Genomic DNA, 13918 nt, shown 5'->3' on the forward strand with positions numbered 1-13918 from the left:
ATACCCCACCATACAATGGGAACAGACTTCTGCATTATCTCTTTGGGTTCTCTTCTCCCCCAGTAAAAATTTGTTTTGTGTTGGCAAATGTGGAAAGGGAAGCACCTCTGCCCTCTTTGGGCATAACTGCAATTATGCCTGACCCTGGTTGAAAGGGGAAAGGGAAGAGAAAATTGCACCCAAACCTACAATGTGCACATGCTCAAGAAAGAGGCAAAATCTGGTCCCGCATACATCACATAGGCGTAGGAGAAAAAAGGAAATTTAAACAACAGAAGTAAACCCTCCCTGAACTGCAACTGAGTTGTGCAAAACACTAGTGTTTTAAAATCACCTCCAAGCTAGACATACAAACAGCTTCTCTACAGCACTCCCATACCCAATGCACAATATGTAGCACAAGAGATCCTTAGCACTTACAGACTATGCTCAGGAGTGCTGCTCTGAAGAACTGCAATATATACATATACTAAACCCAGACACATATAAAATGTAGCTGCCTTATAATGGAGTGTGTCAATAGACACCCAAGACAGGGCTTGGTGACATACAGGCAGCACTTAAGCCAGTTAAGTGGTGGCCATTTCAGCCTTTAATGCAAACAGTGTAGATGACATGCTTCATTATAGTGCAATCCAGAGGCAATGCAGACTTGCTCCCAGGGCGTGTCAACCCTGAAGTTTGCTGCAGTCTGCTGAGATACCGAAGCTAGCTTTAAAACAAGCTAGTATTCAAATACTGGAAGCAAAAGCCTGGACCTTAGTGTAGATTTAATTATCCCAAAAAGCACATATAAAGCTAGCTTGGGGTTTGTTTCACTACACTCCCATCTGCAGTATGGAAATACACCTAAGGCCTCACAGCCCCATGAGAAGGATTGGGCTATACAGACCTTCTGTTACACTGTTTTCTATGACCAGAGTCTTAAGAGTTACCATTTTATATTAATTTAACCAACTTTTGTCTAGCCAAAGCTATGCCAGGCATAGATCTGAAGAGGTGTGTTTTCTAGGTGAACACCACACTTTAGATACACATAGATATTCATGAATAAGAAGCCAGGAACTCAGGTGATGTACTTCAGTGTAGGAAAAAAGTCAATGGAGCTATGCCAAATTGCACCAGCTGAAGGTCTGATTCTATGTTTAATTAAAAAGTACTTTAACATGCTTCATATTCCCCATGTCGGAGCTACCATGACGACACACTGTCTGGAGTTGTTTGACCCCCTTGAGCTATGAAGTTACATATTAATCCAAGTCAGGTCTGTGGTGAATATTTCTGCTTATTTTGAAATACCAAAAGAGCCTATGCCTTTTATATTCTTTCAGTTTCATTAGCCAAATTCTCAGTAGCTGTAAATCAGTATAGTTCTATTAACTTCAATGAAAGTACTCTGATTTACACCTGCTGAAAATCTGACATTGGTATACTAATTTTTTCTCAACTGTGCATCTTAAATGGGCTGTTGCAAGGCAGTTTCCACCTGTCCCCTGACAAAAAGCTGCCTAGAGAAGAATCCCTGTTTCATGGTAGAGTCCTATCTTGTGCTGCTACGTGGCACATAGCAGGACTGCTGAATATTTAGGACACAGTCCAAATGTTCTATATCCCATTTAAATTGCAAAAGGATTTTAGATACGTCAGATACATTCAATTATTCAAATTGAAATGTATCACACAATAGGGACTAGCTCCAGTAGGGTGTCTCAAATGCCCACAAGCTCCATGAATTTTATTCACAACAATATTATTTCCATTCACAAAAACATTATTTCCAATAGGCCCATTTATCCTAATAATAAATGCATTCAGAAGAAACAATGCCACCTACTAACTCTGTAAAATGACTACCTTGCATTTTTCAGAGGACTCCCATCCAGTCACTAATCCAAACTCAGCTTACCTTCTGAGATCTCTTTTTAGACCACAGTAATCATAGCCTCAAACATTTGCAGAAAATTGACCATGGATCCTCCCAAGTCTAGATCTGGCAGCCAACTTTTATCTTAGTTCCATTCTGAGACTTAGTTTAAGAGAACATTTAGGCTTTTAGAAGACTCCAAGAGACCCGCGTGCCTATATCTTGTTGATGTTCCGAAGGAGTTGGGGTGCCTATCTTCCCTAGGCCCCTTGAAACCTACACAGCTAGAATGTGAATTCATTTCTAAGTGGGATAAGTAAAAGTGACTGTGATTCCCTAACAGAATTCCACACATCATTTCTGATACTAGTTTAAATGTTCATAAAATTTACCCAAATGTACACAAAATACACACAACACACAGTAGTATCTAATACATGTACTTACATCTTCCACTGTTGGCTGATGGCAAAAGAAACCAAAAAAAGCATGTTTAGCAATTAAATCATTACATCAAATGAACTTACATTTCATACTCCTAGACAATATTTCCACATGAAAACCCATGTAAGTTTTGCTTGTTTAACGAAGAAGTTAACTCAAAGTAAGAAATTAAAGATATGGCTCTACCACTCAACTGGTCATGCCAATAAATGCTACATTACTCAACCCACCCCAACACTTAAACTACAAAGAGTGCAGCTACCTTAATGCAGCACTGTGGGTAGACTAGTTGGCCTCTCAGCAGAATGTATTAGCCTTGGTGCAGTACTACGCAAATGCGGCTATTCACATGTTTGTGCATGGGATTGTTGAAGGGAGTGAGACAGACCTACCCAAAGTTTAATTCTAACATTACATGTATTTTCTCAAATGCTGTAAGTGAATTTAGCATTCATGAAACCAAGACATTGGCTTAAGCAATACTTGTAACATGAAGACCACAAATGTGTAACACTGTAAATACAACATGAGCAGGAAGCCTCAACATGGAATCATCACTGAGTGTAGCTGCTGAGCTGCAGACTTCCAGTAACACAGCAAAAGTGTCTGTTACATTAACTTGGGACTCTCAGACACACTTTTACTTTTTCTTTATGAGCATGTCAAACACTAAAAAGTAAAGAAAGAAGTACCTAAAAGTATAATTTGAAGCAACAGGAGAAGCTGGCCCCAGTTGGATCAGAACTGTGCTTACTATGGATCTTGAAGCTTAAAGGGTTGTGTTGCTCTGGCCAGAATCATACAGACCAAAGTTGTAGCAAATAGCATTTCTTTTTCTTGTCTGGGATAGTTAACATACACAATGATTGTCAGTCAGCTACATTTATAGTTTTGGAATCTATTAGCCCTGGCAGACATTACAGTTATGGCACAATTAATGTGCTAACCATGCCATAATTTGCAACACACCATAGTTCAGCCAATTTCCTGCTGTATGGATGGTTTGTATAGCACCTTAAATTGAATGTATGTCATGTGTCTCCAGACCCAGGGCTATCCCCACCTATGCCGATGACCAGGTCATTGTCAGCCTTGGCCCAGGGCAGCTGGGATGGCTCCAGGTCTGTAACTGGGCCCAGGGCTATCCTAGGCTGATGCTATAATCAGCCAATTGTCAGGATGACCCTGGAACAGCCCTGGACCTAGTTTCAGACCAGGGGCTGTTCTGGGTCTAATGCTGACAATCAGCTAACTGTTAGCATGCGCAAGGGCAGCCCCAGAACCTGCTTTGGTCCTTGCAGTGGTGCAATTGGGATCTGAGGAATTTTATGCCCCATCCCAGAAAATGTCTCACATAGCAAGACACACAATTTTTGGAATGGGGCTTAACATTCCTCAGATCCTAATGGCACCATTATTATTAACATCTTCAGGAGATCTGAACGCTGTGCTTTACATCATCACTTTCCTCCCTCTCTTCCCCCTCTAAGGAGGAGGCACACCCATTATAAACATAAAACCCTAGACCAAGTCTAGCAACATATTTAAACTCCTGCCAAATTCACAGTATGCAAGATTTTGATCAACCCCATCATCCCTAAAAATTGCACAGCTGATTAAACATTATTTTCATTGACTTCAGGGATAGCCCAGCCCACTAGCAGGACTGAGAAGGAGTGAACTGCTGGGATTGTTCCATATCCGATGCATCAGGAAGAATTACCAGAACTAAAACAAAAGGTGACTTATCTGCTTGAGAAGAGTTAAAAATAGAACAAAAACACTCTTCTCAGCTTGTCTTCTCCTTCCAGCATGCATCAAACATGCAAACATTTTTGAGCTGAAGTGCCAAAGTGTGGAAGTCTGGCAGCACCTCCACAGACTGCTGTGATGATAGAATTCAGTTAATCTGTAGCCAAGACATGGCATGACTACAAACTGGTTTGCTGCCTTTTCCACTCAAAGGCAGCATCTGTGTCTAAGGGGCTAAACAGAACAACTGCAAGATTTCTCCACATACCCACATGCATGTACAAAAGCACAGTGGTAGGCAGTATAAAAACTGGTCTCTGAGCCAGATGCTCAGCTATATAAATCCATTTAGCTTCACTAAATTTAGTGGGACTATTCTCATTTGTTAGTTAAAGATGTGGCCCTCTGATTCTGTCTATTAATATGTACCTAAAAAGACTCTAAAAATCTCACTCATTACTCATGTTACGTTATGGCTAATCCTTTGAAATTTGAAAGATTTCAACACATGTTGCATACCAAACTTATCAGCTCATGTAATGGGCTGATGACTTGGCCAGCTTGTCACAATGTCCTATTTGTTAATCAGTGTGCCCAGGAAAACTGAGGACAAATATTTACATTCCCTTAGGGTAGAGCCAGGGTCAAGGGAGCAAAACCCCATTAATTCACAGCATCCTGCAGGTTCAAAGCTTGTGACATAAAAGCAAAGAATGTTCAAGGTCTGATGATCAAAAGCCCATTAAAAAGATAACAGCCACCTCCACATAAAAAAGGAAAAAGCAGTCACAGGAAACATTTATTTTTACCTCCTGTACAAGAGCTCTTTTTGAACACTTACTTTAGGTATAGAGACCTACATGTTTTGTGTCGTTCTTGTGACCTGAACCAGTAACTGAGTTCCCAATAAACCAGGTTTGTGGATGCTTTGCATCACAGGATGGTGAAAAATAATGATAAGGTTTGGCCATAATTTCTTTATCTCCAGGTCTTCAAATAGCGGCCTATTCTTAGTGTCACAGAAGTAAAGCAAAGCCAGGGGACTTTATAGCTATTCATTGCATTAAAACACATGTACCAATTCTGGGTCAGAATTACTTCACTGGGTTCTCCTGTTTCCCTGGATAGTCTGCTGTACATGGAAACTCATTTCCTCTCAACCAGTGCAGCCCACATTGGGCAAATATCAAGCCAAAACAATATGCCACAATTCAGCAAACCTTCCAGCAAGCAACCCTATAAAGTCCAAAGTATTTAAAGCTGACCTCCCTAGGTACAACAATGTCTCTTGCCTATTTCCAAGGTAAAGTCAATGCCATTCCATTGCAGCTGCCACTGTCAGTATAGGAGGATTATAGCTTACCCCCCACCCTCTCTGCCTCAGAGGATGAATCTGGCCCATAAATGTAAGTCCTGGAAGGAATAAATCTGTTACACTCAACATGTACCTTTGAAATTCTTGGGTCAGGGATTACAGACTAGGTCTGCTTTATTGGCTTCAATTAAAGGATGCTGATCTTCATCAATTTAGGCTCTGTTTTTGTGCTCCAGTGTCTTATTCAGCATCACATTCATGGGGGATACTTATACAGTAGTCTAGCTAATCCCTTGGTAAGGGAAATAACATCAGCATAGAATTCATAATCTCCTCAGATGTTGTGGGCTGTGCTACAAAACCACAGTGGTAGGCAGTATAAAAACTGATCTCTGAGCCAGATGCTCAGCTATACAAATCCATTTAGCTTCATTAGAGGGACTGTTTTCATTTATGTTAGTTAACTATGTGGCTCTCTGATACTGCCTATTAATACATAGCTAAAAAGGCACCGTCATCTCTCTCATCATTCATGTTACATATACAGTGTCCGATACGAGGAAGAGACAGAAGGAATGTAGCCATTTCTCTCAGATTCTTCTCCTTCTAGATGAATGGGCTGGCTGTAGGAACAAAGCTGATCTGATACCTCATTCTTTTCAACATAAAACATTCTTAGGCATGAGTTTTCTCCATCCCAGCCCCACTCCTCTAGCAAAACCTAAAGAAAAAACAGCAGAATTGGGTATAAAAAGATCATCCCATGGCAGGAACCTAATTGCTTTGGGAAAGCTTATTATACAGCTCTGTTCTGGATAAAAGAAATAGACCTATTCCAATCACTAGGTACCACCTTTCCACTATTTAATTACCTGTTTACAGACATAGATAACTGGACCCATCTGACAGACTTCATTCAAGCAAAGCTACAACTGAGGTTTAATTCAGTCACTGACACAGATTGGCCAATTCTCACTATTTTACCACATCACGATATTTGGTATGTTTCTTAGAGCTGCAGAAAAGAAGCCTTAAAATGAGAACCAGAAAGGCAAGTTCACAGGCACTATTTTTTAACCTCTTAAGTTTTAATCCAATGTCATTTTTGTGACCGATTCATGATTTTTGAACGTTCAAGAAAGGCATTACTGCTTAGCATAAAGTTTAGAATTTATGTAGCAATCTGGAGTTTCACCTTTCCAAAATTGCAGTTTGACCCCAAAATGGAACTGAAGTCATCTTATTTGAAAAAAAAAGAGACAGCCTTGTTATTTGCTCAAAAACGACTGATGTGTTGACTTCATATCAATCTCAATACAAAACCTATAACTTCCATGGGCCTGATTCAAAGCCCATGCAAGTGAAGGGGAATCTTTTAGTGGGCTTTGAATCAGTCCATAAGTAAACCACATGCAATTATAAAAAATTAAGATACATACACTGCCATATGCTGCTTCTGATTAGATTTCTAAAACCCATAATTCCAATTAGTGGTATGTGCATGTGGTTTAAACCCACAGACACTGCTTATGTTTTCACAGGTTGTCTGGTCAATTCCACTTGATTCCTCCTGGTACTAGTTTGATTAGCAACACTCAGAAGAGTAACTGTTTTGTATGGCTTGTTGTGCTAATTATGTTACCAAGATACTAACTACCAAACAATGCCATACAAAATTTAACTTTAAAAAGATGCTGCTCCAGAGATTCAAGACATATATCAAATGTTTTATTTGCAAGTTTCACATAATGCGAGTACAAAGTTAATTCAAAACCTCAGCGTGTGCATCCTTATATTCTGATAATTTCATCCTGTGGATTATAGCAAGGGTAGTATCAATTCCATTCTGTATATGATAAGCAAAGCATGATTTGTAATGAAGTTTAAGTGTATCCAGCATCACATAATAAGGAATGTCTTAACTTGGCTCCAGAGACAAATTTTGTAAGAAACTGAATTTTTTAAGATATGGAGAAATGAGAAACAGTTAAAGAGACTTTATCTGTCACATTTAAATGAAAATATGGATGAGCATTGTACATAAAGTGAAATTGTTTCCAGACATATGGAAGTATTATGTGCATGGCATTGTTATAGCAACAAAATTGTGATTGCTTATTCCTGATGTAGGGACCATGATTTAGGTTTTAGTTATCTTGGGTCAAAATTTGTTAGAAGGGCCTGAACTTATTGCCCTTCTTAGCATCTGCCCAGAGATTGACTTGTAAGCATGCTCAATAAGAACCCGCATTCTGACGGGAAGAGCATAAGGGACAAACGAGCATGTTTGTGTGACTGACGGATCAAGTGCTGTGTGTGGCATGAAGTGCCGTCTGCAAAGGAATAGTAGCGTGCGCTCAAGGGTACGGTTGGATGGTTGGTGATTGACAGATGTGGGGTGATCTGTCTGTATAAGAGTCCTGACTCAGCGAGCTGGGGGCTCAAGCAGAATTGAATGGGATGGTGAGTGTGCTCAGGTGGGGTGCTTGAGTATGTGCCCGAACCAGCATGTTCCCTGCAGAGTGAACACTGCAGTGTGTGGTCTGGTTGTCATCTTTAAAGGAGAGTCCAGAAAGCACCTTGCCTCTCATCTTGTCCCTGATGGTGTGTCCTTGTAAGTTCGCTCGTGTGTGGCAGGGATGGGTGGTTGTTTGGACCAAATAATTGAGAGCAAGGAAGGGCCAAGTGAGTGGCCAACATCTCTCCTTTGTGTCTGAGATGGTTTGTGTCAGAGTGGTGTCTACACATCTGCTGCCGCAAATGCATAGAGAAAGTGCATAAGCTCTCTATTGCCACCTATTTGTATATGGTATAGTATTGGGTCCTTGCTTGTTGGTGCACTTTGAGTGTGTGTATATATGTGCTCCAGGAGAAGGGGGTGGGATGCTTTTAATTAGAGCACCTCCAAGAGCCACTCTAATTAAAATGTCCAGAGCATCTCATGTATTAGCATCCCAGTATTTCAAAATGGTGGCAGGGGCACTTTATCTAAAGCTTACCAGATGAGCTTTTGATAAAACTGCCCTTGCCACATTTTGAAGTGCAGGAATGCTGATACATGAGATGCTGGAGGCTGCTGGAGTGTGGTAATTACCACGCTCTAGCACAGCGGTCTCCAAACTTTTTTGATCGCACACACCTATATTAGAAATTCTAATGTTTTCTTCCTGCACCCCAGTGGATTGTCTTGTGCATCCCACTTGGGAGACCACTGCTCTAGCAGACTCAATTAATCGAGTTTGCTCCAACGCACTGTAATTACAGCATGTCGGAACAGCCTCCCTGCTTGTGTATGGGCACGCTTTGTATTGTAGCTTGTTTTATATAGTCATTGATTTGTTTACTGTTATTTTGTTAATACATTATTGGCCGCTTTGAACCTCAGAAAAATCTTCTTAAAGAGGATTAGCATGGCCTGAAAATGGCCTAACCCCAGCTTTTATGATACAGTGCATTCAGGACACAATGGAAAACAGGTTAGTCCAGCAGTTTCTCACCTGTTTCCATGAGCTATCCTCCATCTTCTCTCCTCTGCTGAGGACCTGAAAATTAAATCTTTATGATCAGCAACTGAAAATATAAGAAACAAATCTATACTTGGCCTACCATAACAGCAACTTGCCCCCCACTGTTTGGGCATAGATATTATTTGTCAAGTAAATTTTAATTTAATATTTTAGTCAGCATGAAGAGCATACGGGGATTTTTCAATACATGTTTATATGGAAAAGATGCATAACCATGTGAAAACAAGAGGTCTACTCCAGCATTTAAAACCTTTTTTTCATTTTAATTCAACAAACTCATGAATTCTGGTATCTACAAATTGAACCAGTTACAACCTCATGAACATCTAAAAGACCCAGTGGGATCGAAATGTTTCAGTAGGAACTTAGCTGAAACTCAGACAAGGACTAGGTGCCTAAAGTACTAGATAGAGATTCACACTGGCGAGGAGCCAGCCTCCTAAAATCTCATTACATGCCTAAATCCAGTACATATCTCCTTTTGGGACTACCAGCATCCCCAGGAAACTACATTTAGGAGTTCACGCCTGCGCAGAAGCAACCTTCTGCACTCGCTTCAGCAACTGCCCCCAACCTCCAGAGCAATTCAAATTGGCCTCATGAGGCAGTCAAACTCTGGTTGAGTCCCTGGGAAGGGCCAGAAACACACAGTTAACTCACACCGACTGCACTGAGTTCAGTTCAAAGCCAGACTGCCCACCTTCTGCCCAGTGACAGAGTATTTAAACACATTTGCCCAGGACGTGGGTCCTACACCCCTCACACCCTGACAAGCTTTGAACTTCCCAAGAGACTGCCATAATCCATGAGTTGTAAAATAGGATAGTTAGAGAGCCCTCATCTCTCCGATAAAAGCTGGGGCACTGAGCAGAGAAGAATGCAAAAGTCATGGAGCAAGAAGGAAAACAAGTAACAGGGACTCCAGTTCTGAAACCTAATGGTTAAGGGACTCTGCTGAAATGAAGACGTCCTCAGTTCTAGTTTCTGCTTTTCAACTTATTTCTGTTTTTAACTAATAACTGCATAATGCAAGATGCATAAACAGTAGGGAAGTAGGAACAAAAAGCCAGGACTCCCATCTCCAGGGTGTGCTCTAACCACGAAGCCAACTCCCTCCTGCTTGCTCAGAGCACTTTTAAGGCATTTTACATTAGACAGTCATTATCTGAAAACAGAAAGAAGCCCAATAGCAATAATCAGAACCCAGGCCTTCACTCTTCCAAGGGAGTCCCGTAACTAGAGACAGACCCTACCTGGACTGGTCTCCTTCTGGCTCTAAGTCTGTTGTCTGCTCAGTGGCCAAGCTTCACCATAGGGATGGGAGCAGGGGTGATTATCTTCATCTTATATGCTAGGCTGGGGTTGAGGACACTCTCATGCTATATGGTATATGTATGTTTAAATCCTCACAGGGCAAGGAGAGCCAAGAACACAGTCCCACCCCCATTTCCTGGATGAACGCTATAACCACTAGCCTATTGAGCAGAAGGTGAGCAGGAAGCAGCACCACCACCACCATTACTGATTTGCCTACCTTTGGAAACTCAATAGGCAGCAACCTCCAACCCACTACTGCTAAGCACTGGAAATTACTAGTGAACAAGGATATATAATACTTAAACTTTCATGTTTCTCACTGACTACTCCTCAGTGCCTTCATACTTTTGGACTTGCTTTCTGGAATGAGTACTGCTCCACATTCTCCCCTCTAGAGAGACTCATACACTTTATCATTCTTAGGCACCTCTGAAGTCTCTCCATTAATTGTGGAGGTATTAATGGCACTTAACCAGGTCATTTAGTATCTACTTCCTGGAGCAGGCACTCCAAGGTTAATGGAGGGTAGTGCCAAAAGTTCAAATGCATTCTGAGACATGCACTATTATCTAGTCTTGAAGATTCATCCACAAGGCTGAAACACATAGGTCCAGAGAACTAATTGTCAAACTTGATGCAGCTCTTAATGATGCTAAAATTGTAAGTCACTACATACACAAGAAAAAAAAGGAAACAGAGAATGATAACCAACCTCTGATATGCTTTTACACATACTTTCTTAAATATGTTTCAGAGAGACTTCCAATGGAAATTTATCAAATTCTTTTTCTACACCCAGGAGTTGACATACTAACCACCACAAAACACATCATGTGGAGCTACCTACTGTCCCAAACATTCTGATCACGCGTGAAAGCCCACAGAAATTCTTTGACATACATTTCAATAAAAATCTCAAACTGCTTTGGTCTAACGTACACACCTTCAAAAAGTGTTACATGTTCAAAATGTTAACAACAGCTGGAAGAAACTGCACAACTGTGCAATGCTGACAAAAAGGAACCCAGAACTAAGTATGACAACAGAAAATACAAGAAATTAAAAGATTATAACAAACTGTAGATAGCATCTGACAGTGCAAAAACCTCTTGAAAGATCACCGGGCTCTAAACAATAATATCCTTATGCTATAAAATAAACATAGGAGAAATGGTGAAAACTCACTGTTAAGACTACAATATTGTACCCAGGCAGGCAGGACATGATCCTGCCATCTACCTAACAATACCTGGGAAGAATGACTTCAACCAAAACACACACCTGCCTGTAACATAAATAACTCCTACAGTAAGTGTCTGTGTACCTTACAGCACAATAGACAAGAACAAATAATAATCTTTTATGAACTGCTCAGACACCAAACTAGATATTACAATGCCATACCAAAAATCTACTCCTACCTCTTTACATACTTATATATATTGAGCTATAATTTTCTTAACTTGTAAAAAGCTTTTAAAAAAAAAAGAAAAAAAGATCCTGTAATAAAGTAAAATAATGATAGCAACAACAAAGAAAACAGCAACTCAAAGAAATACTTTCATTCCAGCTTGCTACGTGGTCACCTGGAAATCTAAGCCAAAAACCAATCACTGAGTCAGACAACTGAAGGTTGTTGCTATTTAGGAAAAACCTGTCTGCTAGCATCCAAGGACAAATATAACACTAGAACCAATGAGCTTTATTAGAGGACTAGAAAATAAAACAGAGAATAGCTCATGCCACACAGACACGATAACATTAATTTGCACTTCTTACTATTGGAAGACTGGTGCTTTAGTATTACAGTACGCTTGCTATTATTTAGATAAGGGTTTGTGATTTGTTGCTCTTATGATAACACTGTAAAAGTTTGCATACTTCATCATGTTCAAACCACTGTTATCTGTAAAGTATCTGCTTTCTTCAAATGAATAAATTTCTCAGAGTCAAACAGAATTCTGAAGAAATTATTGCCCATAGGAATTATAAGGAATAAAGTCCAAATTGCCCTTAAGCAATTCAACTGCAAAGCCAGTCCAAGGGCAACTAAAATCCATCTGTGCACATGAACATGAGAAAACCATCTATATCACAGATACCACATAAGAAACATAAATGTTTATAATTTATAACAGAAAAAATAATGTTCTTTGCCTTTTACAAACAATAAAGCTTTCTTTATATATTTTTTAAAAAAATGATAGCCCATGTTCTCTCCAGAGATGTATTAGATAATTAAGCATATCATTTGAGATGTATGTATACTGTGGATCTCTGCTATAGTACTTTCCCCCCACAAGTAGCATAGTAGTAGGAATATGTAGAGAAAGATTTTCTTTGGTAGCAAAAAGGCCACAGAAGGGCCTGCCAATGTCATTCAGAGTAGCCCATAAACTGGCTACTCTACACTCAAGCTGGCATGCCTGCAACTGTTTCTTTTTGCCTTCCTTTTTATGCTCACTGCTGGGTGCGCCTGATATTGGGTGAAGTCTAGAATCTGATCCCATACATTTAGAATTCCTTTTTAAATGTTTTTTTTTCCACCCAAGCTCTTTGAGAGCAAAAGAATTGAATACTAGATTTTCTTGGATTCATCTAAAATACTGGTTACAAACTGTATAGAACATACCATATATGTAACTCGGTGATCACAAAGTGACTTGAGTCTCATCAAGAGTAGAAATGAGATGTAACTTCACCGAATTCAAGACATGGTCATCATGAAATAGCAGGGCAAGGCTCCCCTTAGTGGTCTACCAATAAGCCCTTGGCATGGTGGTGCTATTGCGGAGGTGAGAGGACACCTCACCTATTCAATCATAATAAAATCAGTGAGGGAGCCTGCAACTGCAGTTTCTTATAGTATATGTTATGCCATGGATTCTTATCTGTGAACTTCTATTTTTAGCTAGAAGAATTGTGCATTTCCATCACCTGTCCTGATTTCAGCTTTCAGTGCAAGTCATTCAGACATCTTGCTGCTTTTAATACTAGTTTAGAATTTTAAATGAATTACTCACTAAAAATTAAGATCTATATCAATTTCTCATATCCAGCACAAGGGAAAAAAAGCTCATTTCTTTATCTATGCATAATTGACCTGAGTACTTACCTTTTATAACAAACTGACCTGGCACCACATAGGTCACTGTATTTGGACTGCACACAGTCTTTGACAGGAATGAACTCTATTTGGATGCAAATCTCAAGTAATTCCTCTTTGACAATGCAATGGCCTTCAAAGAACAAATGCTTGAGATCCTCCTACAGAGATCTGCAATAAATGGCCAACATTTGGCAATATATCTATTGAATAGAAAAACCTGGATCCACATAAAAAAACGGCATGCTACAAGTCAAACTGCCCTTTCCCTATTACCTTTTGCCTTAGTGCAAAGTATTTCTCAAGTAATAATATTCGGTGCTTGTTATTTAAAGTATTGGCATCCTTACTAAATGTCACTAGACAGGTGCAGAGTAGTAGCACTTTTATTAGACAAAATCAATCAATCAATCAATACGGTACCACTGACAGGCCAAGAGCAGGCCAGTGCTGATAACCTCAGATCTACTTCCACCTCTCAGTCAGACCAGTTTAGAATATGGGCCTTAGCCTGGCAGTACTGCTGCTCATCCAAGCCTACCACCCAGGCTAGTCAAAGCTGGCCTCAAGTCTTCAGTAGGGCCTAACCCTCC

At 40.1% G+C, this 13918-nt stretch overlaps 1 protein-coding gene across 4 annotated transcripts in view; it reads right to left on the reverse strand.

The window, feature by feature from the left end:
• The window catches only part of DCDC2 (doublecortin domain containing 2), an 89306-nt gene that overhangs the window by 63028 nt on the left and 12360 nt on the right, over positions 1-13918 (reverse strand). For 2 of the 4 annotated variants that reach the window (XM_019544196.1, XM_019544210.1), the window contains one exon: positions 8873-8917. The exons of the other annotated variants lie outside the window; for them this stretch is intronic. In XM_019544196.1, coding sequence (XP_019399741.1) covers positions 8873-8917 — 45 coding nt within the window. The remainder of the gene's footprint in view (positions 1-8872; positions 8918-13918) is intronic. 4 annotated transcript variants of the gene reach the window in all.

Source organism: Crocodylus porosus, unplaced genomic scaffold (genome assembly GCF_001723895.1).
Source record: "Crocodylus porosus isolate Cpor-Errol unplaced genomic scaffold, CroPor_comp1, whole genome shotgun sequence".
Lineage (NCBI taxonomy): Eukaryota > Metazoa > Chordata > Crocodylia > Crocodylidae > Crocodylus > Crocodylus porosus.